At 35.1% G+C, this 27,663-nt stretch overlaps 1 protein-coding gene across 2 annotated transcripts; it reads left to right on the top strand.

Moving 5' to 3' along the window:
- The first annotated feature begins 997 nt into the window (after positions 1-997).
- Positions 998-27,663, top strand: LOC136040928 (tuftelin-interacting protein 11-like). 2 transcript variants are annotated; one of them, XM_065725353.1, is made up of 3 exons: positions 998-1,156; positions 9,316-9,647; positions 25,684-27,663. In XM_065725353.1, exons 2-3 carry the CDS (start codon positions 9,346-9,348, stop codon positions 27,578-27,580), a joined length of 2,199 nt encoding a protein of 732 aa, XP_065581425.1. In that variant the 5' UTR covers positions 998-1,156; positions 9,316-9,345; the 3' UTR covers positions 27,581-27,663. The 2 variants fall into 2 exon arrangements, with proteins under 2 accessions (XP_065581425.1, XP_065581424.1); XM_065725352.1 differs by lacking the exon at positions 25,684-27,663 and adding an exon at positions 17,133-19,226.

Here is a 27,663-nt window from a genome sequence, read left to right on the forward strand (position 1 = left end):
CAAGGGTTGGGTATATGGCTACCTTTTGGGTATGTATTGCATGCGTTTTGTCTATGGTCTTCACCAGTTTGTTGAGTCCGCTCGTGATATTTACAAGTCCAAGGCTTAATAAATGTATCATTGAAAAAAGAAAGAGCCCTATCCAAAATAGGTATGATCTTCTTTAAACTCGTAATCAGAAATATGGAAATTATGTCTTCTTGATTATCAAAAGTGATCAAATCCAATGAAATATTTTCTTGCCATCAATTTCAATTTTTGTTTAATTTGATATCTTGTCAGTTTTTTTGGAAATTAGTGGTTGACAAAATAATTTAGCTAGGTTGAAAGTGAATAAATTACCTGATACTTCTTTTTATGTTCTTTCATAATTTGATATTCGCTTCTTGGGATATTACATTTTAAGCCTCTATTAGGGTCCAAAAAGTAAAACGGTCTGCAGTAACCAACAGTTAAAAATATGTTTATAATAAAAATTATCAAGGGAGAAAAAAACAACTAGTTGCAGATGACGCAGGAATAAAAAAAATTTTCCTTAATCTTGATAATAAAATGTTAATTTGAGAAACGATTTACAGGAAGGTTTAAAAAAACTGCCTGAAACTCTTTGAAAACGATGCCACAGCAAAACTGACGTCATTTTTCAGGAATATCTGGCTTTTTCATCAGCATATTTAAAAAATTTTGATTACTATGGGCTGTTTTGAGACCTTTTAGCCCTTTAAGGGCTCAAAATGTAGCTTCGCCCAGAAATATCATTGAATTTATGGAATGAGAATAAAGAAGGCATCAAGTGGTGAATTAACTTTAATCGCAGCCAGAATATGCTGTACACTACAAAATTATTCTTTGTTCTTTTATTTATGACGCTAGGACAGGGTTTAGTGTCAAATACTCATTTAATTTTAACATCCTAAAATAGTCAATCTACAATTTGGCTAGATTTACATTCCGAAAACTTCCTCAGCTGTTTTTTTTGTAACCGAGTCCCATTAAGAGAACAATTTAGAAAAGAAATAGAAGATTGAAAATTTAAAATTCCGAAAAAGGTTGATCTCACAGTGAGCCAAAAGGAAAAGGGCTAAATAGTATCGACTGAAAAGCCCCTAATTGCTAAAGAAGAAAAGGTTCAGCTGTAATATACTCTGTATACACGGTAAGTACTCTATAAAATTATAAGAAAATTTTTTTTTCGAAATTTAACTCTAATAATCTTGTGAAAGATGACTTGATATAGATTACTTTCTGAAAAGCTTCCCCAAGTCTAATTTTCTATTCAAAAGGTAGTTTAATGTCCAAAAGAAGGTGTATAACATCAAGTTTATCACAAAAGAGCTTGTTGGGTGTTCTCTCTCATGAACTAATCTAGAGTTTCACCCTAGGCTATAGCCTATCTTGACAATATAGAATTTGAGGGAGTGATACACAGTTATCATAGCAGGTCAAGGCTAACAACTATTAGGCTAGCCTATGCTTAAAAAACTGTTGATCCATGATTAGAACAATACTAATGTTTAATTGTTATTTGAGGTAATTCAGAAAAAGGATTTTACATAAAATAATTTCAGCATCAGGCCACTAGGATGGTTACAGCATGAATGAATTTTCATACAAAGAAAGATGGTAAAAGTCTAGTTAATTGACTTCTTGCTATCTCAGAAAGGGTTATCTCAGATGGGTCTACAGACTAAAGTATTTCCCAGGAAAGTATTTTAAGGTACCCACCTCCACTCCTTCTCCCTCTGGAGGGCCTGGAAAATTGCCTACATGACAGGTCTATACCAATTGAAATTTTGACAAAACAACATTTTACCTGAATTTTCAGTTACTAGTTGCTTTTTCTGTGCCTTTTGTTCTGAAAATACAATTCCTGTTATTTGACTAGAATTTTGAGCCACAGGCTATCACTGTTTTTTTTTTTTTTTTTTCAAAATTTAGGAAATGTATTTGCATATCTTTAGAACCTTATAAAATGGAATTGAGCAAAGTTATGAAGCTGAAAACAATTTTGTTGTACTTCAATTAAGCAGAAGATCTATTTTGCAAAGTTTCACTTTTATAACACTCATATTTTTAAAGGTCATCAAAGGTCAGGGCCCTCGTAGAGGGAGAAGGAGTAGAGATAGTTGCTTCAAAATACCTTCCCAGGACATTCTTTAGTCTGTAGATTCATCCCTGAAAGTTTTGTTTTTCAAACCTAAACCATTTCTGAGATAGCAAGAAGTCAGTTAACTAGCCTAGAATTTTACCATGGTAAAATTCTAGTTTAGTGACTTCTTGCTATCTCAGAAAGGGGTTAGGTTTTAGGAAAAAGAAACTTTCAAGGATATGTCTAAAGACTAAATTATGTCCCAGGAAGGTATTTTGAAATACCTACCTCTACTTCCTCTCTCTAGAGGGTCCTGACCTTTGATGATTCATGTCCCACTTTGATAAGGAATGGCTCTGCCAGGAGTTCCTTTACAATTGGGAAGCTGCAGAGTCCTCCAAAAGAGTTTACTCTAGATAAACAATCACAACCTATACCAAACAAATTTTTTTTCATCACTGGAGCATCACAAGGATGGAAAATCCTTGTATCACTCCAAGCTGCAATTCAAGGTAATTTTAAGGTAATAAACTGTAGGCTAGGCCTAGCTTATCCTGTCATGTTCAAAGCATTTACCCTAGTAGGTAAAAGCATTACCCTGTGTAATTTACTTTAGCCTGGTTGGCTTTTTTGGAGGACACATACTAAACAGGTAAAAGTGACATTAAATTCCTTATTTTATAATTGTAACTTTTTTTCTGAAAATGTCCCCCCCCCCTGATGGTCTCAGGTATAATCTTATGGCTAAAAATATACAAAGGTGATAGAAAACACTAGAACTGTGTAATTTAAAGGTCTATTTTAGGGGCTATTGAGGAGTAAACATGTGAACAAACAATTCTTACTTCATAATATCCAGAAGAATTGTAGTTAACATACTTCCACTGGACTAAAGTTCCACTGTACTTCACCCCCAAAACCCTGCCTAATGTGCAAATATACAATGCAAATTATATATATCCTATGTATTCTGCCAATGCATCTCTGTTGTTTCAACTCATGCACCTTCCACCAACCACCACCAACTCCTATGTATTCTGCCAATGCATCTCTATTGTTTCCACTCATGCACCTTTAAATTAATTAAGCTCTGGCAAAACAAGAATGATAGGTGATAGAATAGATAGGAAATATATAATAGTAATCTTAGATCATAGGCTCCACATAAGAGAACATGTTAAGAAAAAAGTTATTACTTCATTATATGCAGAATAATCATAGTTAAGATATTTTGCATAGGGAGAATCTTCACTTCTTTCCTTGCATTTCCTGTTTTTCTACCACACTTCTAAATTTTTGTCTTTATTCTCTAAATCTTGAAAAACATACAACTGGCATCTAAATTAGCCTAAACCATCCTAACCTAATTTCTCACTATTTTTCTTTTTATATGTGATATAAGAAATAATTAGATGACACTGATTGTATTTAATTTCTGTTTGAAAACAGAGAAAATGTTTGTCAAATCCATGCTTATTATTCAGATATTTGTTAAAAAAAATTTACAACAATGAAAGAAGCAAAGATAAAGTTTCTCCCCATGCAAGATGTCTTAACTATGATTATTTTGAACATTATGAAGTAAGAATTGTTTTCTAAACATGTTTCCTTATGTTGAGCTTATTTCCTTAGATTATATTGTAATTTGGAATATATATTTGCACATTAGAGATATGAGGTGTTGGTGGCAGAATATATTGGAAATGCAGTCAAATTGTGCTAACTACAATTATTTTGCATATTATGAACTAACAATTGCTTACTTAATATGTTTTCTTCTCAATAGCTCCTAATTTAGACCTTTACCTTCCATTCCACCTTTTAAAATCATTTCATATAATATTTTTTTTAAATATTACCTTAATTCTGCAACACATACTTTTGAGCAATTGAGGTCAATGCTGTATCTGTTCAGTTCTATGTTGATGAATGATTAGGGAATCTCGTTGTCATTTCTATGGTTTGTTGTTCTAATTTTGTTTTGTGTATCCCTTCAAGGAAGTTGTGTCGCTTTTATTTTAGCCTCTCACTTTTATTTATGAAAAAGCCACTAAAGTCACTTTTTTTGCTGTTTCAAAATTTGATTTAGTTATGAAGTGAAGTAGAAAGGTAATGTAAAAATATAATGGACAACAGACTATTTCCTGTTTAAAATTAATAATTGTAATATGGCATAGGAGTATGAAAAAAGAAAATAAATAATTTGAAATTCCAAAGCAACATCTTTAAATGTTTACATAATAATTTTGTTTAAGTTGTGCATTTATTTCTCATAAATGCACAAATGCTCAAAAGCTTTTGATTGCGCCCTTAACTCCTATCAATTGGACTGGCGGATTTGGGGTGGGGAGATAGGTGGAGTGATTCTTCTCCCTCCTGTTTGGCATTCTTTGAATCAATTACAACAAAACTTTTTAGTTAAGTCTCAACTTATAGATTCTTGGTCATGCACAGTCAGTTTTTGTTGTTGAAGTTTTCCCACTTTGCTAAATCATAAATCATATTTGTTATTCATCCATTTGATTTGATATGTCAATGAACTGAAATTGATGTAAGATTCTCAGTCATCCACTATCAGTTTTTGTTGTTGAAATGTTCCCATTTTGCCAAATCATAAATCCTATTTGTTTTCCCTCCATTTGATTTAATATATTCAGTGAACTGAAATTGATGTAAAAACTGTCACCAAGTCAAGTTAATAAAATTATATTGGTCCTAAAATCATATGGTAAAACTATTGGATAAATTTATATGGGTCTGAACTAGTTGCAAGTTTGTCTTCCCTTACCCAAATTAAGCAACCCTTAAGTTAAAGTACTTGCTTAGAATTTTGAAAGAATCTTATAAGTCTGGACCACCCAAAAAAGAGAATAAAAAGAAGAAAACAACAACCCTTAATGATAAGCTCAGAAAGTGTGCCTTTTTGCAGCATAATAAAATAAAATGTTCAGTTTTGTTTTTAAGAATATTTGCTTTTCTGAAATGTGCAGTGAAGAAGTGAATATAGTAAAAAAAAAAAAATGTACTTTGCACATAAAACAGATAAAAACTTGTTTTTAATATTTTTATTGATCCCAAAATTTTTCAGTTGTAAAACGGACAAAGGATCCACTACCATGTCAGTTTTTTTTGCCATCCCCCCCCCCTGATTTTGCCCTTCAGATATGCTGGTGTTTAGCTGCTGAAAATTAGAAAACTGACTTTTAAGAAACAGTTTCAGGGACAACAAAAATTTTTGTATAATAAATTGTATACTTATTTCAATGGTGACTTTTGAAAAGGGGGCTGAAAACCCTGATTTCTCAGTTTTTTAGCCATGAATAATCAGTTATTCTACTTATAGTCAAACCATATTTTGAGATACTTCAGGCTCTTTTTTGAAAATCCTGAAAGCTTACTTTCATAATTCCTAAACACTGTTTTATTGGATGTGGCTAACAGTTACCACTCTTGGTTTGGATTCTATTCTGAATAGTATCAGGTTTTACCCAGGAAAAAGTGTTATTTTTTTTCAGCTTGATTTTACACTCAGCTATTTTGGGCTATGATTTGTTCTTTATTAGGTAATCACTATGTGTGAGGTTGTACTGCTGTTATTTTTTACCTGCATAACAACTTTGTTGTTTTTGTTACTTTCCACAGCCAAACTGAAGGACTCTTCTTGTGGCAAAATATAAAAAAAAGTAGTAATTAGGACCTGTGCAGTCCCTGTGTCTCTGCTGTGAATGCCTCTGAATATCCACTTCTTGTCACTCTTTCTGAAAAGAAAAGGCACTAAAGTCACTTTTTTGTGGGCCTTGTTGTGACTGACCCCTGAGATTAGGACGATAGAATTGATTGACAGTGGAAATTTTCCTAGATATTGTATTAAATAGAAAAATTTAGGAGCAACATTAAACTTAAAACAAACAGAAATTAACATGTACCTTAGGGGGTTTTCTCCTCCTTTGCTTTTTAGGCTAAAGTTTTTTTGTACTTTTAAAAAAAGCTTCTTTTTACTCTAAATAAACAAACATAGTGTTCCGAGAGTTGTTCTTAATTTTTTTTACAGAATTCAAGCTTTAGCATAAAGAGCTAGGTGTTGAGGAGGAACAATGCACCTCACATATGCAATAGTTTCTGTTTGTTTTAAGTCTCAATGTTGCTCCATAATTTCAGTAAAAAAATTATATTCAATTTCTGATTGTTTTTTAAATAATGCCAGGAAGTTTAGCTACTCTTCCATGGAAAAATTTCCCCCCTCCCCTCTCTATGGATTTATTATCTAGACAAATAAATCCTGGTGAAAATTTACTCCAGACAATTTCCCTTAACATCTCTATGCTTAAAATTGAGTTGGCAAAGAGAAAGCAAGACATAATAAAAATTTGTATATGAATTTTGGCAAATTTCCCCTGTATATTCTACCCCTGGAAACTTCCCTCACCATGGAAAGTCCCACCAGCAGAAAACTCACCTCCCTCCACCCAAAAAATGTATGCGTACTTCTCAATAATAAATATTGTACAAAAACACTGGGCAAATTTTTTAACTTAATGACTTCCTCAGGGACTGTGGGGAGTCATTAAATCTCCAAAGGCATAGTTATTCAGCCTTTCAACTATGCTGGAAAAATGGCTATCTCAAAATATTGATCAGACAATCTTGGAAAAAAGGGGCATGAGAGGGGGTCTAGTTGTACTTCAGTCTTTTTAGTCATTTAAAAAGGGCAATATATCTTTTCATTTCCATTTGAATGAGCCATTTCGCCATATTCTAGGACCACTAGGTCAATGCAATCACCCCTGAAAAAAAACATAGCTGTGATCTTCCTTCTGAAAAAAAAACAAAATTCCACATTTTGCAGGTATGATCTTGAAACATTTACAGTAGGGTTTGCTGATATGGTCTAATTTTCATTAAGATTCTGTGATTTTTAAGGGGTGTTCCCCCCTTTTTTCGAAAATGAGGCACATTTTCTCAGGCTTGTAGCTTTTGACGAGTAGGACTAAACTTAATGAAACTTATATATTTGAAATCAGTATAATAAGCAAATTCTTTTATATATCTTTTGGTCTCAAAATTTGTTTTTTAGAGTTTTGGTTACTATTGAGGCAGGTTTCTCCTTACTTAGATTTTGTTACGACAAAGTGTGTGATCAGGCTTATAAACCATGTATTCTAAATACACAAAAAAAACATTACCTTAATTACCTTAAATCACAGCTTGTAGCAATATAAGGATTTTCCATCCTTGTGATACTCCAGTGATGAAAAAAATTCGTTTGGTGTAGATTATGATTGTTGATCTCATGGCAGAGTCATTCCTTATCAAGGTGGGAGTTGAACGTGTCAGTTGAAGTTGCAGAAACTATTTCCTCAGACAGCTGATTCCACAGATTGATGACTCTTTGGCTGAAGAAATGATCTCTATGTCTACTCGTTGAATGCTGCATGTGGAGCTTCATTGAATGTCCTCTAGTACCGGAATGCAAGGGCTGTGTAAAGATTCTTGTAAGAACTATGGTTCGTCACAACAGTTTAAAAGTGCAAATTATCCTAGACGTTTTATAGAAGTATTATTTAAAGATAGTTTTGCCATTCATTTGAATGACCATATCTCAAGCAGTAAGTTGTAGAACCTGAGGTACAAGCCCTCTTTTCAGGGTTATATGGAAAGGAAAATTGAGATGCCTAAGCTACATATTATGCATCAGCAACGCTAGTTTGTAAAGTAATACATTGTAATTTGCCAGTAGTAGAAGTACACTACGTTTTATTTTTGGGTTACTGCATTGAATTGTGTTTTGTTTTTACTTTATTTTGCTTTTCAAGATGAATAAGATCATTTGGAAAAAAAAACATGAAAGAAGAAATAAATCAAGTTGCAGCCATAGATTGCATATTCAATTATAAATATTGAAATATTTCAGTTATATTATAATTGCAAATCTCAGTGTGATTAACAATGGAATAACCTGAAAGAACCTCAGCACAACTATTCCATTTTAATTTCAAGGTGAATAGAAAATATAATCAAAATTATAATTATTCAATGTAGGTAATCCTTCCTCCTTTTGTTTGTTACTGCAAAACTAAGAGTTGTGCTTTTTATTATTTTTAACCTTTATGAGTAAATAATTCATTTACTATCTCAAGCAATAAGCTCTAGAAACTGAGGTACAAACCCTCTTTTCAGGAATATGGAAAGGAAAGTTGAGATGCCTGAGCTATGTATGATGCATCAGCAATGCTGGTTTGTAAAGCAATACATGCTACTTTGCCAATAATAGAAGTAAACTACGTTTTATTTTTTGAGTCACTGCATTGAATTGTGTTTTGTTTCTACTTTATTTTGCTTTTCGAGATGAATAAGATCACTTTACCGTTTGTATTTGTCACCCGGCTTTTGAGCCAGTTTTTCTGCTGGGGATGTTGTGTGAATAGTTTTAAATATGTATAGTCAAAGAATAATAAAGAACTTAAACTTGAAAAAAAAAATATGAAATAAGAAAAAAAACAAGTTACCAGAGTGCAGTAAGTGAAGTTTTAAGCCACTTTATTTTATTTCTTTCTTAAGGCAACAATTTTTAAAATTGAAGAAAATGTGGGGTTTAAAAGTTAAAACTAGTTTTAGTTATTTTATGCGTGAGTTTATGACAAAAACTGAAAAAAATGGTCCTGGATAAAAGAGAACCTAGGAACCCTCAACACTCATGATGTTAGAGCATTGCTGGCTCTTCACTTAAAAGTGCATAAACTTTTAGTTTTTTTTTGAAGAAATTATGAAATACTAATTTCGTTTTGCAGATCAAGAAATTAATTACCATTTTAGATTGGGTGTATTTTTCTGTATTCTGTTAAGTGCTCGCTAAATTGCCCTCTGAAGTCAATGTCAGACCTAAGGTAGTTTGCGTCTGTCATAAGTTTTGACCTGGTGTATACACTAACAAAACTTGCTTTTAAGTTTTAAAATCACTTTTTACTTCTATCTTAAAGTAATTTTTTTTTTATTCATTTAACATATTACAGCAGTGTAGACTAGAAAAGTAATGAGTAACTGTGTATTACTTTATTTTGCTTTTTGATATGAATAAGATTATTTGAAAAAAAAACATGAAATAAGAAATAAAACAAGTTGTGGCCACAGATTGCACCTCATCCTTCCCTTTTAGCTTTTGTGAACTGGGTTGTGTGTCTGTGGGTAGTTCTCAATTGTTTTTTTCTACTGATATCTTTTCTTCGTAGTAGCAGCAGTTGAAGCAGTCCCAGATAACAATGAACAATGATGAATATCGTGAAGAATTTGGCATATCAGACAGAGACCTTGAAGATGCTATGGGCCGAAGATCTGGTTTTCGAAGGCTTACCAAAGAACAACAAATTTATGGAGTTTTCAATGATTCTGATGCAGAAGAAGAAACAACTGTTTCCAGAAAGCAGAAGAAGTCTTACACAACACCATTGTCTTTTGTGGCAGGTGGTGTTGTACAAGCTGGGAAGAAGAAAGAGGATCTAGGTGAAGATGAAGAAGCTGAAATGGAAGAGGAAGAAGAAACGATTATACATACCTTAAAAGGGTTTGTATTTAATTTGCATTTTTATGTTTAAAAATTTGGAGGCCATGCATTATATACAAGTATAAGAAGTGTTGCCACCTGCAGTGCATATATACGTTTATCAGTATATATATATATATATATATATATATATATATATATATATATATATATATATACGTTGGGCAGTATATCTAATACAATAGTACACTTTCAGGTTAAAAATCCAAAGGTCCTGAAATACTATAGATACCAAATGCTTTTATTTTTAGTACTCTACATGTTTCTTTTCTTTTTGAGTTGAATGTTCACCTCAAATACAGACTGTAGAGACAGGAAGAAGAATTGCAGTCTGATTTTGCAAAATTTTAGTGTTCACCAGAAGTCATTATTTTTTTAAATCATAATTTTAATTTCATGAATTTGGGCTACATCTTGCATGGGAATGTATGTAATTGTATGTAAACTAGGTGTCCTCAGAGCAAAAGAAACAAACATAATAAAAAAACAAATACTTAAAAAAACAAGAGCTAAGAGCTCATATGGCACTTGTGACGAGGCAAGAAGAGCTAAGAGCCAAGAGCTCGTGTGGTATGAGCTCTAACGAAATTCTAAGAATCAATAGATTGATTTAAAAGGAAAATCAGAGGCTTAATGCCGGTCAGGATTTAAAATAAGAGCTCTGAGTCACAATGTCCTTCTAAACATCAAAATTCATTAAGATCCGATCACCCACTCGTAAGTTATGAACACATAATTTTTTCTAATTTTTCCTCTCCATTTAGCCCCCCAGATGGTCGAATCTGGGAAAACGACTTTATCAAGTCAATTTGTGCAGCTCCCTGACACGCCTACCAATTTTCATCGTCCTAGCACGTCCAGAAGCACCAAACTCGCCAAATCACTGAACCCCTTCCCCCCAACTCCCAAAAAGAGAGCGAATCCAGTACGGTTACGTTAATCACGTACCAAGGACATCTGCATATTCTATCCACCAAGCTTCATCCCGATTCCTCCACTCCAAGTGTTTTCCAATATTTCCCCCTCCAACTCCCCCCAATGTCAAAAGATCTGGTCAGGATTTGAAATAAGAGCTCTGAAACATGAATTCCTTCTAAATATCAAATTTCATTAAGATCCGATCACCTATTTGTAAGATAAAAAATGCCCCAATTTTCACGTTTTCTGAGAATTCCCGTTTCCCCCTCCAACTCCTCCCAATGTCACACGAAATTTAAAATTAGAGCTTTAAAGCACAAGATCCTTCTAAATATCAAATTTCATTAAAATCTGGTCACACTTTCGTAAGTTACAAATACCACAATTTTCAAAATTATCCCCCCCCCAACTGCACCAAAGACAGCAGATCCGGTCCGGTTATGTCAGTCACGTATCTTAGACAGGTTTTTATTCCCCCCATCCAGTTTCATCCTGATCTCTCCGCTTTAAGTATTTTCTAAGATTTCCGATCCAACCCCCCCCCCCAACCGCCCCACCCTCAATGACGTTGGATCCGGTTGAGATTTAAAATAAGAGATCTGAGTTACGAGGTCCTTCTAAATATGAAGTTTAATGAAGATCCGACCACTCCTTCGTAAGTTAAAAATACGTCATTTTTTCCAATTTTTCATAATTAACCCCCCCCCCCGAAATAGAGCGGATCCGTTCCAATTATGTAAATCACGTATCTAAGACTTCTGCTTATTTTTCCCACCAAGTTTCATCTCGATCCCTCCAATCTAAGCGTTTTCCATGATTTTAGGTTCCCCCACCCCAAACTCCCCCGATGTAACCAGATCCGGTCGGAATTTGAAATAAGAGCTTTGAGACACGATATCCTTCTAAATATCAAATTTCATTGATATCCGATCACCCGTTCGTAAGTTAAAAATACCTCATTTTTCTAATTTTTCAGAATTACCACACCCCCCCCCCCCCCAACTACCCCAAAGAGAGCGGATCCGTTCTGGTTATGTCAATCATGTATCTAGAACTTGTGCTTATTTTACCCACCAAGTTTCATCCTGATCCCTCCACAAGTGTTTTACAAGATTTTAGGTTTCCCCCTCCCAACTCCCCCCAATGTCACCAGATCCGGCCGGGATTTAAAATAAGATCTCTGAGACACGATATCCTTCTAAATATCAAATTTCATTGAGATCCGATCACCCGTTCGTAAGTTAAAAATACCTCATTTTTCTAATTTTTCAGAATTACCCCCCCCCCCCCAACTACCCCAAAGAGAGCGGATCCGTTCTGGTTATGTCAATCATGTATCTAGGATTTGTGCTTATTTTTCCCACCAAGTTTCATCCCGATCCCTCCACTCTAAGTGTTTTCCAAGATTTTAGGTTTCCCCCTCCCAACTCCCCCCAATGTCACCAGATCCGGCTGGGATTTAAAATAAGATCTCTGAGACACGATATCCTTCTAAATATCAAATTTCATTGAGATCCGATCACCCGTTTGTAAGTTAAAAATACCTCATTTTTTTCTAATTTTTCAGAATTAAAAAAAGGGGGAGGGCAAACACAGGCTACTGAAAAAGGACTAGGAAAAATGAAAAAAAAAGACCGCTAATATGTTACGGTGCGTCAAACGAGGTATGTTCAGTGCCGATAAAAACCAGAAGAGAACAAGAACATCTAAAAGCAAGAAAACAGGAATGATATTTAACCAAGTAAAGAAGATATTAATTCTGATTACAAGTAAATCAGAATTACTCTCTATAGAATTAAAATCTAACATGCTTTAGGCTGGATTCTTATTACCTGGATGGGGTCGGAGTAGCTTAAATACATTCAGTTTGCATTTTTTGTGTGGGAGGGGGAGGGGGTGTCAATTGTTTTTGGTTTTCCTTAAAAAAATTTGTTTCTAGTTTTCCAATCTCTTCTTGTACTGTTCTTATTGTTCCATTCTTCCGGTTTTGTATTGCTTTCGTTTTTATTCTTATGTCGTACTAATATAAATGAATAAATAAATCTTAAAAGGAGAAAAATTGAATATGCAAATCACGCTTAAAACGAACAAAAATATTTTACTATTGTAGCATAAATGAAACCCAAAACGAACATAAATTAAATAAACAGTCATAGCAAACATACGACATTTAATAATATAAATTATTAAATAAATCTTAAAACGAATAAAGCTTTAATTAAGTATGCGAATCAAGATTGAAACGAACAAGAATCACTACGAACAAGAGTATGGGTACTACCTCATTCCCTAGCTGTAAAAGTCTAAAACCTGCTGCATCATTGGTTCTTTCGGAAAATGAATTATATTATAAATATTTTCTTACATACTTATTACAACATTGAAAATAAAAATGAAATTACAGTAAAATTAAATTTTGAAATGACGGGGTTTTCAGCAGCTAATATCATTATATATCAAATATTTAGATTAACCTTATTTCCTTCCCAAAACCGTTTACGACAAATTTAGTTTCACTACAAACAAGAATTTAGCTACTGCCTCCTTTCCTAACTTTTTAAATCTAAAGCTTCTGCGTCATTGGTGCTTCACTGAAAGAGAATTCTATTACAAATATTCTTTTTCCAGTTATTACAGGATCAAAATGGAAATAGAAATTAAACTATTCAAATTTTACTTACTCAATTTTGTTTATATAAAAAAGAATTTTAATTTTGTTTATATAAAAAAGAATTTTAATTTTATTTATTTAAATAGAATTAAACCTTTAGCCTCCTTATTGTCTATTAATGCTAAATGCATATTGAATGCGTTCAATACCTTATGCCAATTAAATGTTTCCCCTTGTACAATAAAATCTTACATTCAAATCCCTACTGGTACTAAAATTTTAGTCCTCTTTGCCACTGCAGGTGTGGGCGGTTGTAGCAGCTAACAAGCTGAACATGTACAATGAAATCAGGTTCCCAAGTCAGGTTTTTAGCCTGTTGGTAAAATGGGTTTTGACTACTGCTGAGTTAATCTATATTAAACTTTGAGGCGTAATATTTACAATGTACAAATCATATTGAAGTTTTAAGGAATTTTGTTTTGAATATAGAATGTAAACTGTGTAAACTGTAAGGTAGTAAACTGTGTAAGTGGACTAGTTTAATGTCATTATATGTTTATTCAGCAGGAATAAAATGGTGGACAAGCACGATTCTAACTCACATTATTCAACACAGTTTGTTGCATTTAACCCCTCTCCCCCCAAAAAAAAACAACAAATAAAACATTTCATGAATACGTACTTGCAGCACCATGATCCTTTTTTTCTATTTTGACTTCCGTTTTTGCTTTGTTTTTTAACTGCTTGCAATTATAAGCAAAAAAATATTAAATAATGTTAGATTTTAACCAAAGTTGGTATTTAAGGGTTTTTGAGCTTATTAATTATAAATATGGGGAACATCTTGAATGTGCTTTAGCTAATTTGTTGAAACTTCTTCTGCCACAAAACTAGTTTATCATCTCCACACTTGCTTTATTTTCTGTTTTTCTTTCATTTATGTTTGTCTTTATTTTGCTTTCTGATTTCTGTTTCCGATACGTACTTGGGGTTTATCTTGGATCCGTTTATTCTGCATATATCTGCTACATGTTGCATAGTTCCTCCGTAAGCGGTACAGTCCCGCGCTTGTATGATGCTGCTAAGCTTGGCATGCTTTCGCACACTTGGGAGGCGGCGCCTGGTTTACGTGATTTTTGAATGAAGGTAAACCTTTGATTGAAGGCTCTAGTAAAAAACGACACGAATGAATTGTTGAACGGTTAGTTCTACAAGGTAGTGGCACTAATTTGTTCTTTTTGCTGTCATTAACTGATAAGTTGCCATATTTGTTTAGGGGGGAGAAGGTGCTAAGGAAATATTTTTCAACTTCAGAAGAAGTTGAAACTTCTTCTGTCACAAAACTAGTTTATCATCTCCACACTTGCACAGTTTTACAGGCAAGTTTTACAGTTTTCTGTAAGTTTTACAGTTTTGCAGGCAAGTTTTACAGTTTTCTGTAGCAAATTTATTTTATTTAGATAAGATAAGATAATATTTATTTGCAAAAGACTATCACAAGCTCTATAGAGCCGAATTCGCTTTATATGTCAAGTAAAAGCTAAAAAAAAAAAAAAATTCAAAACAGTACATTAAGTCAAACACTTAAAATTAAAAGGAATTAAAAAAGCCAAATCATGAAAAAGATAAAGGGCAAATCAGTAAACTTAACAATTAAATTACAAAAACATTGCAGTAAATAAAAAAAGAATAAAAACGGCAATAGAGGAAAAGGGGAATTTGGCAATTACATAATCACGAATTATTATTAGGTGTTCCAGAATAAAGGGTATAAAACTTCTGCGAAACCTTTCTGTACCAGCATGGATCGGAAAGTAAGTTGGGATTGCTAAGGAGGCTGACCGGGGGAGTCGGAGTCTAATGGGATTGTGAAAATCAGGGAGTAAGTCCTCAGTACGGGGATTGGAAATGACTGATTTAGCGAATAGCAGGCAAATTTTTTCCCTCCTTTCTTTTAAGGTGGTAATGCGCGCAGCTTTAAGGAGGAAGGAGTATGGAATTTTGCCTTCTTTGAAAATGATCCTGAGCGAACGCTTTTGGACCGAGTCGATTTTGTCACTAAGTTCATTTGAAAGTTGCGAATGCCAGACCGGACATGCATATTCCAATAACGGCCAGATAAAGGATAAGTAAGCACGGAGGGAATGTATCTTAGGACAATTAAATTTGTTTAGTAGCTTAAAAATGGATAGTGAAACATTTGCTTGTTTAACAATGTTGGAAACATGTGTGTCCACCTTAAGATCATTAGAAATTGTGACACCAAGAAGCTTAATATGTTTCACTAGCATTTCGCTTGGGATCGGATCGCAAAAAGCAGAAGTAGATTTCAAGAAGTTGATTGTCATTATCTGTGATTTAGTGGGATTTACTGTCATATTTAGATTTTTGGATTCATCCGAACATTTGGTTAGGATTTCAACGGGGTCACTTTTAATATTCCTATGACATACTTCAAGGATCGACAAGTCATCAACATATTTCCATCTTTGGGGGAATTCCTTGCCAATTTAGTTAATCATGACAAGAAATAATAGTGGTCCCAATAAGGTTCCTTGAGGTATTCCACAGTACCTAGGGAGGGGGTTAGAGAAGGTATTTCTCTAACCTTCTCTTAATAAGGACAAAAACGCTGTCCTTATTGCAAATTTCATGGCAAGTGTGCTTAGTCAAGCTTGTTGGATGTAGAGGGTCTGGTTCCAGTGATAGTTGTTTTCATTGTATCCAATTGGGTCTGATTTTGTATTATGGTTAGCAAAGTTGAATGGCCTTTTTTCTGGTATCTCAACTTTTCCAGACGAAAATAAAGCTCAGCGGTTAGAGATACCAGTAGTTGGAGTTTAGTGGTTCTACTTCTATCTTTTTCAAGGTTGCAGCTAATGCTGCAACCACGATTATTGCCAAGTTCTTCTTGCAAATTTTCATCACCAAGAAAAAATCACCAAATTTCTTGATAAATCACTGATGGTGGCTAAAATTTCCTCCCCTGCAGACAAGATCATATAAATATCCCAGGAATCAAATAGTAAATAATATTTATTATAAATAAAAAATCATGGGGCTAAGCTACATAAAATGCTGGACCTGAAAATCCCTAGTCAACTATTTCCCTTTATTTCTCCTTATTGTTATCTCCCTTGACCATCCTTGTGAGGGAATCGAAAGATGGGTTTTCTGGAATAACATCCCTTGGAAGACCATTTTAAATGCTAGTACAGCGTCTTACACAGCTGTTTTTCAAGAACTTACTTCAGAGTGTCTCCTCTTGTGGGTAATCCCATCACTGTGCTTCTGTTCGTATTTTTGCTTAAACAGAGGTACTTGGTGGTTTAAGTAGATAACCCTTCGAGGGACCCTCGTATATTCGTGTATACAAGTTTATACAACTCGTATATATACAAGTTTTATACAACTCGTATATACAAGTTTTAATAGATAACCCTCCGAGAGAGGCTAGTGGATGTGCTTGTAGAAAACAGCCATTGAAATTGCACTGAATCTCTTACTGAGGGTTGTAAAGCTACCCGTTAGGTGCTACAATTCCGGCCTTTTTGGGGTGTTTCGGATGCCAGAGAGGTTTTGGTTCACTAATTTTGGGTGCTAGAGGGGTTTGGCTAAGTTGTAAAATGAAACAACTCTCTCTTGACATTTTACGTGTTTTGATTGGTTGAACCTTAAAGACTGTTTGTAAAATAAATAGCGATATGACTATAGTTAATAAGAAAAGAAAAAAGGCTCTGAACTTGAAACTAAAATAGAAAACAAAACTGCAAAATTAAGAAAAATTTACTTTTCGTATTGTAGGTGTCAATTAAAGATGAAGGTGAAGGGCACGCATGTAAGTCACTTCAAAGACTTGACAGCTCAATTGCATTTTTAGTACAAGAATTAACAAATTCGTTAATGTTATATCACATTGACTTTTTAAACATGTTTTTAAGTTGATTCTTTTTTAGACGTAAGCGTACAGCAGCGCGACAAACTGGCAAATCAAAGGGTGAAATGGGAAACTGGGAGGCTCACACAAAAGGCATTGGTGCTAAACTACTTCTCCAAATGGGTTATCAACCCGGTAAAGGTTTGGGAAGAGAACTACAAGGAATATCAAAACCTATTGAGGCTGTGCTTCGGAAAGGTAGAGGGGCTATTGGAGCTTACGGTACGGAGGTTCCTATCGCTCCAGAGCCCGTACCTGAAGAAGAAAAAGAATTGAAACCACATCAATGGCGCTCAGAAGGGAAGAAAAAGAACAAAGCAAATTATGTGTATAAAACGATTGAGGAGGTTATAGAAGAAGAGAGTAAAGGAGGTCGACGAGTTGTTAGAACTCAAGTGGATAATAAGGTGAAAGTAATTGATATGACAGGACCAGAACAAAGAGTCTTGAGTGGATATCATGCTATTTCTTCTCAAGCCGCGGTTGTTGATTTGACACGTGAGTTTGCTCATTATGATATACCCGAACTTCGTCATAATGTAACTTTGTTTGTTGATATGTGTGAACATGAAATCATTCGGAATGCAAGAGAGCTGAATCATGCTCATGATAGAATTGTTGGTTTAGAACAAGAAGAAAATACACTCAAGATCCTAGTTGACCGAGAGGAGAATCAACTAAAATCGTCAACTCGACTCCTCGGAATTTTAGAAGATCTAGAAAATCGATTTAGTGACATATCCAACCCCCTAACGCTTTCATACTTAGCTTCAGTCCTAACTCAGCTTCAGACTGAATATTATGAAGAGTATCATCTGTATGAAATGGGCAATTTAGCCAATTCATATCTCGTTCCCTTAATGCGAGAGAGGTTGAGTCTTTGGCAACCTCTTTCAAGTCCTAAAGAGCATATCACTTTGTTTCAGCAGTTTAAAGACATTCTTGAGAACCAAACAAGGCTAACGCAAATAAGTCCATATTATGGGTTAATATGGAATGCCTGGATGCCATTGTTTCGTATAGCAGTTAGCAGTTGGAATTGTCGCATCTGCGACCCAATGATTGATTTTATTGAAGTGTGGCTGCCACTTTTACCACCCACTATTTTTCAAAACATTTTGCATCATTTTATTTTGCCAAAAATACAGTCAGAGGTAGATACGTGGAATCCGCTGACAGATACAATACCTATCCATTCATGGGTTCATCCGTGGATTCCTTTGTTAGGACAGAATTTGGATATTGTCTATCCAACAATTAGACAGAAGCTTGGATTTGCACTGATTAACTGGCATCCTTCTGATAAATCAGCGCGACTTGTTCTTGAACCGTGGTTAACAGTTTTTCCTAAGGCGCATATGGACGCATTTTTGATTAAGCATATCGTACCTAAGCTTGCAAAAGAGCTAAATGCAATGACAATTAATCCTCAGTCTCAAGTCTTGGATCAATGGAATTGGGTAATGGCTTGGGAAGATCTTTTACCTATTGTACAGGTGACGACCATGCTTGAAAAATTCTTTTTCCCTAAATGGCTACAGGTCCTTGCCACGTGGTTAAACCATAACCCTAATTATGAAGAAGTTACAAATTGGTATAAAGGGTGGAAGGTTCTTTTTCCTGAAAATATTGCCAAACATCCTAGTGTTAAAGAACAACTCACTAAAGCACTTGATATAATGAACCGTGCAGTTCAAATGGCAAATGAAGCACCGCCAAGGGTTCAACAGCCTTTCATACCTTTCCCTACTCGGCCTGTGTTGTTACCAACTCCACCACCTCGTATTAACCAGCCACAAATTCGGGTGGAGATGTCCATTCCCTCTGGTTTTAAAGATTTGGTGATTAGACGTTGTGAAGAAAGGGGTATTCTAATAATGCCTGTTGATAGGTGGCAAGAAGGAAAACAAGTGTATAAATGTGGCAGTGGATTTATATATTTTGATAAAAATGTGATTTTTGCAAAAGATTATGGAACACGTTGGATTCCAATATCCATACAAACTCTTCTGGAAACGGTCGGCTCCTAGAGTTTTCAAAAAATGACGGGTTGTTTTTGCTATCTCGATTTCTTGTATATTAAATATTAGAGAATAAAATGCAGCAATTTTTGTATCTTTCACTGGAAATAGTCGCCTTTTTTCAACTTTGAAGCATGCGCGACTGGTTGTGTAGATTTTTTTTTTAATATTCAAAATTTGAAATACATGTAGCAATTAAACATAATTATGTTTAGTATAGATAAAATATTTTCTTTCTTGCATGTTATGATGCTTTTAAGAGGAGATTTGAGTGAATGACGTAAATCAGAACACGTTCAGGGCAATTTATTTTTTGATGATCTTTTTGTTTTGTTTTTGGAGATCTAAAAGAAAATAAAGAGAGAAACACACCAAAAGAAGCAGTAGTTATGTTCATACAATTCCAAAGAAAAGACTAAGCTTTAAAATGCCTCATCTTTAAAAAATAGATATGTTTTGATTTAATTTGGGTTTTGCTGACTCTTTGATTGTCAGGGTTTAAGAGAATATATTTAAGAATGTGGACTAGGCAACGTGAGGGATGTAAAGATTTCAAAATAACAGTGGGTGTACACTGGCATAAACGTACATATCCAACCAGACAGCTCGCTCTATATCACGCCAGCTCCCTGAAGTATCTATCGTGTGCCAACGTAGATGGTGCTACTTGGGATACATCATCCGTATAGTGGAAGACAGATCTCCCAAAACTGTACAAGTGTAGTAGCCAGCAGGAGTTCTGAAAAACGACAATCGAAAAATATGATTCGATTCAACTGATTGTGTGACCCGAAGCACATCCAATGAGAAGATGTCTTGACAGCAGCACCTATGAAAAATGACTGGTGGATAGCTGGGTTCCTGTGGTGGTACAGGAGGAGCTAATGTCTAAGGACCCCAGAATTACCCCAAACCTGGCCCAAATAATATTCATCGAATTTTTTTGAACTTTGGCTTGAATACAGCTTTTGTTCGCAGACAATTCTTTGGAAAATCCTTCAGGATTTCGATGCACATAATTAAGTGCAAAACGCCTCGTGTTCAATTACTATCAGCAGGTTTCATAGAACTGGCGCAGGGGATGCATAGAACCTTCTCTTCTTCCTCAAAAAATGAATCTTCCTTCACATTCAAAATGCATAGGACAATTTGTCTGATAATTGGGCCTGTGACACTGTTGTCAGTCTAAGAGAAAAGGAACTAGGATTATTCAACTGAATTGTACTAACTTTATATGAAGCGGAAATATTTCCTTGCCGTGAAAAATTACCGAATTCATGCATGAATATGGATTTGGAAGGTTTGTGGGGGTAGTAAACTTTAAAAATAAATGTTTTTCATATTTTTTTGTGTAAAAAAATCTTCAATCGTCATTTTATTAACGTTGTCTCCCCTCATACCCATAGTATCGCTATTTTCGACCATCGTGCTGGCCTTCTGTCAAGTGTAGATGTAAGTTACAGGGTTCATGCATGAATATGGATTTGGGGGCTGATGGTATAGTACACTATATAAATCAATGTTTTTCATATTTTTAGGGGGGAATCCGAAAAAAATGTTCATTTTAACCATCATTTTCTCATTAAATAAAAAAAATGTCATATTAAAAATCCTATCCCCCCACCCTAGTATCGCCACATTGAAATAATGTGCTTGTCCACTATCAAGTGTGGATACGGTGAGTATTAAGAACTATATCATCTGCATAAAAATTTGAACACCAATGGCGTAGAATGTCCTTAAATCGGATGAAAGTGATCGTGTAACCTCATCGTCAGAAAGCAGAAGGAAATTACTCTTTGTTGAATATTCCCAAAATTTCAAGATATTGTTTGTTCGAATTTGAGACTGAGGGTCTCTAGTTTAGACAAATGGTTCAAAGTTGAGATAGGTGACAAAAACAGCGATACTAGAGGGTTACGTAAATGAGCGTGGCGGAACCTATTTGCAACCCTTATAGAGGAAATATGAAGCTCCAAGAAATAGCTCTTGATTTGTTTCATTGGTATTATTTGACAGCACACTATTGTGAACTATTGCTTTAAGGTGGGTGAAATCTTTCATGTGATTGCGGCTCATCTCATAGGATCTAGAAGGCGGTGGGGGGGGGGTAATTTGCTTTTTATCTTTTATTATTTAAATACTCAGATTGGCGCTTGAGTCTGAAGTAAGTTGGGCATCAGGTTAAAATCCAGTAGGTAAAGAGTCTGAAAGTCATTAAGCCGAAGAAGAAATATGTGAAAAGTAAATCTACTTTGCTAGCCCCTTCTTTGGTAGTTTCCTTTAAAAAAAAATCCATCTCGTTGTTTTATTTTGTAATAGTACCCGTGAGAAGATTTTCAGCTATATTTCTTTTAAAGAAATGTTGAATTGTAACATTTTGTAATTTTAAACCTGAGAAGTGCATTTAACGACTTGGAAGTTTCAATAGACAGCAGTTGAAAATTAAGCGGAAATCATAGGCTGCGCTATAATGAGTAAGTAATGAGCGACGTGGACACAATGTATTGTTATTATTCTTGTTTTGTTTTTTTGTTTTTTAGACCAGGGAGGTTTCGTACTTAAGAGGTTTGTAATAGGAACTTTGAAAGGGATTTATTTGATTGGAAATTGAAAGGGCTAATGTCCTTTTGAACAATCGCAAGAGATTGGAGGGCAACCCCCCCCCCTCACGCCCATCATTTCCCCCACAAATTTTGATCAAAATTTTTAGATAGCCATTTTTCTCAGCGTAATTGAACAGTTCAGAAATTATGTCTTTGAGGATGGAAAGTCCACCATAGCCCTCAAGATATGGGTTGTAAGTTATGCCCTTAGGGCATACAAGGTTGTTTATAGAAAGTATAGTAGTATAAACTTCGGAGTGGGCTAATTTGATTGGTAGTCAGAAGTTCTAGTGTCAAAGTGATCGGAGGGCAACTATCCGCTTCCCCCACATGTCGTATTTTCCTGACATGCATCTGATAGAAATTTTAAGATCACCATCTGTTCAAAAAATAGTCGAAAGATCACATAATAAGACCTTTGGGGCTGACACAACCCCTCAGAGTCTGGGGGTGAGGGTTGTTAGTTATGTCCCGAAGGCATATTAAGTTTTGTGGAAAGAGTGGTTGTGTTAACTTCAGAAGAGGCTCATTTGATCTGAAATGTGTAGTTCAGATTGCTTTTTAAGAGTAAAAAATGATGAAGGGCAGCTAGTCCCTCCCCCTCACTGACATCCTCTTTTCCCCAAACGCATCCGATCAAAATTGTGTGATAGCTGTTTTGTTTACAGTAGTCCAAAGAGCATATATTAACAATATCTTCAGGCTGGATACGACCCCCGCCCCAAACCCAGGGGCACTAAATTTTGAGCTTTACGCTGGGGCATATAAAGTTTTTGTGGAAAATACATAAATATATATATATATTTATATACTACTACTACTACTAATAACTGACTGCAGCACCAAGCCGCCTGAGGCCAACACAGCTACGCACGCTCTTCCTCCAACCTAATCTATTCAAGGCCTCCTTCTTTACACCCTCCCAGGAAGTTCCCATTTCCTTTAAATCTTTATTTATGAGATCCTCCCAACTCAGACAAGGGCGACCTGCTTTCCGTGTAGCCCCAGACGGTTGGCCAAAAATTACAATCTTTGGCAATCTGTCATCCTTCATCCGAAGAACGTGGCCTAGCCATCTCAACCTTTCTTTCGTTATAGCCCTAGAAAGAAGGATTGGATCACATTTTGCCTACAGTTTACTGTGTGAAATACGGTCAGTCAGCTGGGTACCAAGAACATTCCGTAGGCAATTTCTCTGGAAACAGTAAATTTTCATCTGCTTTTCGGAACGCAAATGCTTCAGAGCCATATTTGACCACTGTCATCACTGTAGATATTTTTGACTCGTTCTGACCCTCCTTGTCACAGGTCTTATAACCGCATATTTTCTTTTTGTTCTCCACTTTCGTTTTAAGTTGTTGTTATTCTCGATGCCACTTATCTTTTAACCTCGTTCTGATTCCTTCTGTTGCTTGTAATTTTTGCTGCCACTTATCTTCTAACTGCATAATTTTTTTCTCGCTGTCGTATATCTTATAACCATATATTTCTCTGTTCTTTATTTTCATTTTTGATTCGTTCTGATTCTCATTGTCACAAGCCTTATAACCACTTTTTTTTCATTCTTCAATTGCGTTTTTGAGTCTTTGTAATTGTTGTTTTCGCAAAAATTCTAACTGTATATTTCTTTGCTCTTCAGTTTCGTCTATTATTGCATCAGGCATTTTTTCAATGCCCTTTGCCTCAGCTGTTTGGATTGGTCTTGTCACTTTTGATGGTCTAGGTTATTCATTTTTACCCGAACATTTACATTTCTCAAATATTTCTCTTGATCTTGTCTCATTTGATGGTCCTGCTTGGTCATTTTGAGCTGCTGAAAATTCCTTTTGAAATTAAAACATCGATTATGAATACCTTGAGTCTTCAGTTTCAATCGACATAATTGCTAAACCAATAAATCTATCCTGATTCATTGTTGATATCTGATAGGTTTTTTTTGACTTTAGCCTGGAAAATGATCTCTCTCCAAAATCAACGCTTATTGGAATTGTTAAGAATAGGCTATTTCATAATTTCGAAAAAAATTGTTCATTTTGATGGTGGTGCGAGATTCTCTTATATACTGGCCCGATTGGGCCCATTCGTTCCAATGGCTCTTTATCTAACCTTGGCTGCTACCGTGACTACTGCTATTACAATTAATTCTACTACTAGCAATACCACTACTGCAGCTATATGGCTAACGGTATGAAGGTGAAATTTTCAAGGAATTTTGAGGAGGGATGGTGTACTGAATCACAACACGCCATCTCTATGCACAGTGTCCAAAGGATGTAACAGTAATATCTTAGCAACAGTTAGGTGAAATAATGTAAAACAAACAGGGCTTGTTGTAGGGGATGTTTAACTAACCAAAAGGAAATATTTGCATGCTAGTGCTAATGCTTCCACTTCTGTTACTACTACTGCCACTAAGGCTACCGCTATTAATTATACTATTATTACTACTGTTGCTACTATCAAAACTAAGGGTATTAAGGGGAAGCACTTGGGCTGTATGAAACTAATTCTAAACACACCATGCCTAAGAGGACGTGTCAGAAATTTTTCTGGAACGGTTGATCGTATTAAGTTGAAACTTTCAGCTTATTTTAAAAGACATATCGAAGAAAGCAAAAGTATTATGCGCATACTGCTATTGTTGCTACTACAACTACTGCTACTACGCAAGCTAAGAATATTAAGGTAAAGCTTCTAAGGATTTTGATTCAAATAAATCAAAAATAAAAAGATTGCCAATCAGCACGGAAAGATGTTGGCTCTATTAACCTCCGGCGCTCCCTCAGCCAATCAGCGCGGAAAGATCTTGGCTCTATCGCTGATGTCGTGACGATAGCTATGTGTTGCTTTTAAAAAAAATGTTTGTGTAACTGGTGTCTATGTAGGCTGTGGTAAAAATACGGTCATGGACGTTTGTCTCAGAAATGGGACAGATCACAGCATCACAAACGGGCGTGGTCAGCGGAATTAACTACAGGTCTCCTAAATTCCCACTGCGTGTGTGACCAGCCATCGCTAACAATTCGTCATTGCACACGCGTGAAGGAGGAAACAAGGCAAGATGTGTGACATATGATCTGTGCCAAAACTCTTTAATAGAGAAGATAGGAAAGTACATGACTGTACCTTAGTTGTATTTTCATCTACCGTTTGTTTACGAAGGTAAACGAATTGCAGATTGAACCACTCATACATTGAGACAATAATCAAAATAAATTCAATAATTCAAAATAAATTCAATAATAAATGAATCAAAAGATTCTAAGTGGATACAGGTTGTCCAAGAGTATGTCTTGGAATGTCTTGGAAATGATATTACGTTTTATTTTTAGGTCAACTTTAGGAGGTATAATATCAAATTAAACAATACTATTTGTGTTCAGATTAAAAATTGCTGAAAAACTCTCTCTAATATACATATAATAACTATTATATAACTATTATAGAAAATCTATAATAACTATTATAGAAAAATATCGAAAAGATAGAAAATATTTAATTTTTTTTCAGTTTAAAAAGACTATGTCTATAAAAACTAACAGGGATGAATTAAAAAAAACTTTTTCCTCGAAACAAGTTTTTCAAATAAAAGTAAAGAGCTCCATTAAACCAAAAATGAGCAGAAATACAGTCAAATAATCTTCCAAGCATAAAACTACCACAAATCACTTTCAATAAATGAATGAAACCCAAAACGAATAGAAATTACAATAAATAACCGAGTCAAACTCAAAAAGAGCAAAAATTAAGATGAATAGAGCCTGACAACCCCCATGCTTCTCAATACAAGAACATAATTTGTATTTCACGGAAAAACGAATGACCATGGACTGTCCGTTTAATATGCGTATACTGATATTTATTCCTTAAGGTTTTGATAAATGTATTTTAAGTTTTAAAAATGTATTTGTTCTTCTTAATGTAATGGTTCTTCTTGTTTCAGAAGAAATATACACTCAAGAAGAAAATACTCAGAAGAAAATACACTCAAGATCCTAGTTGACCGAGAGGAGAATCAACTAAAATCGTCAACTCGACTCCTCGGAATTTTGGAAGATCTAGAAAAACGATTTAGTGACATATCCAACCCCCTAACGCTTTCATACTTAGCTTCAGTCCTAACTCAGCTTCAGACTGAATATTATGAAGAGTATCATCTGTATGACTATTTTTCAAAACATTTGCATCATTTTATTTTGCCGAAAATACAGTCAGAGGTAGATACATGGAATCCACTGACAGATACAATACCTATCCATTCATGGGTTCATCCGTGGATTCCTTTGTTAGGACAGAATTTGGATATTGTCTATCCAACAATTAGACAGAAGCTTGGATATGCACTGATTAACTGGCATCCTTCTGATAAATCAGCGCGACTTGTTCTTGAACCGTGGTTAACAGTTTTTCCTAAGGCGCATATGGACGCATTTTTGATTAAGCATATCGTACCTAAGCTTGCAAAAGAGCTAAATGCAATGACAATTAATCCTCAGTCTCAAGTCTTGGATCAATGGAATTGGGTAATGGCTTGGGAAGATCTTTTACCTATTGTACAGGTGACGACCATGCTTGAAAAATTCTTTTTCCCTAAATGGCTACAGGTCCTTGCCACGTGGTTAAACCATAACCCTAATTATGAAGAAGTTACAAATTGGTATAAAGGGTGGAAGGTTCTTTTTCTTGAAAATATTGCCAAACATCCTAGTGTTTATGAACAACTCACAAAAGCACTTGATATAATGAACCGTGCAGTTCAAATGGCAAGTGAAGCACCGCCAAGGGTTCCACAGCCTTTCATACCTTTCCCTACTCGGCCTGCGTTGTTACCAACTCCACCACCTCGTATTAACCAGCCACAAAGTCGGGTGGAGATGTCCATGCCCTCTGGTTTTAAAGATTTGGTGATTAGACGTTGTGAAGAAAGGGGTATTCTAATAATGCCTGTTGATAGGTGGCAAGAAGGAAAACAAGTGTATAAATGTGGCAGTGGATTTATATATTTTGATAAAAATGTGATTTTTGCAGAAGATAATGGAACACGTTGGATTCCAATATCCATACACACTCTTCTGGAAACGGTTGGATTTGTGGCTGGAAACCAGCCACAAAGTCAGGTGGAGATGTCCATGCCCTCTGGTTTTAAAGATTTGGTGATTAGACGTTGTGAAGAAAGGGGTATTCTAATAATGCCTGTTGATAGGTGGCAAGAAGGAAAACAAGTGTATAAATGTGGCAGTGGATTTATATATTTTGATAAAAATGTGATTTTTGCAGAAGATAATGGAACACGTTGGATTCCAATATCCATACACACTCTTCTGGAAACGGTTGGATTTGTGGCTGGAAACCAGCCACAAAGTCGGGTGGAGATGTCCATGCCTTCTGGTTTTAAAGATTTGGTGATTAGACGTTGTGAAGAAAGGGGTATTCTAATAATGCCTGTTGATAGGTGGCAAGAAGGAAAACAAGTGTATAAATGTGGCAGTGGATTTATATATTTTGATAAAAATGTGATTTTTGCAGAAGATAATGGAACACGTTGGATTCCAATATCCATACACACTCTTCTGGAAACGGTTGGATTTGTGGCTGGAAACCAGCCACAAAGTCGGGTGGAGATGTCCATGCTCTCTGGTTTTAAAGATTTGGTGATTAGACGTTGTGAAGAAAGGGGTATTCTAATAATGCCTGTTGATAGGTGGCAAGAAGGAAAACAAGTGTATAAATGTGGCAGTGGATTTATATATTTTGATAAAAATGTGATTTTTGCAAAAGATTATGGAACACGTTGGATTCCAATATCCATACAAACTCTTCTGGAAACGGTCGGCTCCTAGAGTTTTCAAAAAATGACGGGTTGTTTTTGCTATCTCGATTTCTTGTATATTAAATATTAGAGAATAAAATGCAGCAATTTTTG

This window comes from Artemia franciscana, chromosome 21 (genome assembly GCF_032884065.1).
Source record: "Artemia franciscana chromosome 21, ASM3288406v1, whole genome shotgun sequence".
In the NCBI taxonomy this organism is placed as follows: domain Eukaryota; kingdom Metazoa; phylum Arthropoda; class Branchiopoda; order Anostraca; family Artemiidae; genus Artemia; species Artemia franciscana.

Excerpts from the sequence above, each read along its gene's own strand:
- LOC136040928 (XM_065725352.1), top strand. The coding sequence starts at position 9,346 with ATGAACAATGATGAATATCGTGAAGAATTTGGCATATCAGACAGAGAC. Across the intron at positions 9,648-17,132 it reads ATTATACATACCTTAAAAGG|ACGTAAGCGTACAGCAGCGC; the intron begins GTTTGTATTTAA and ends ATTCTTTTTTAG.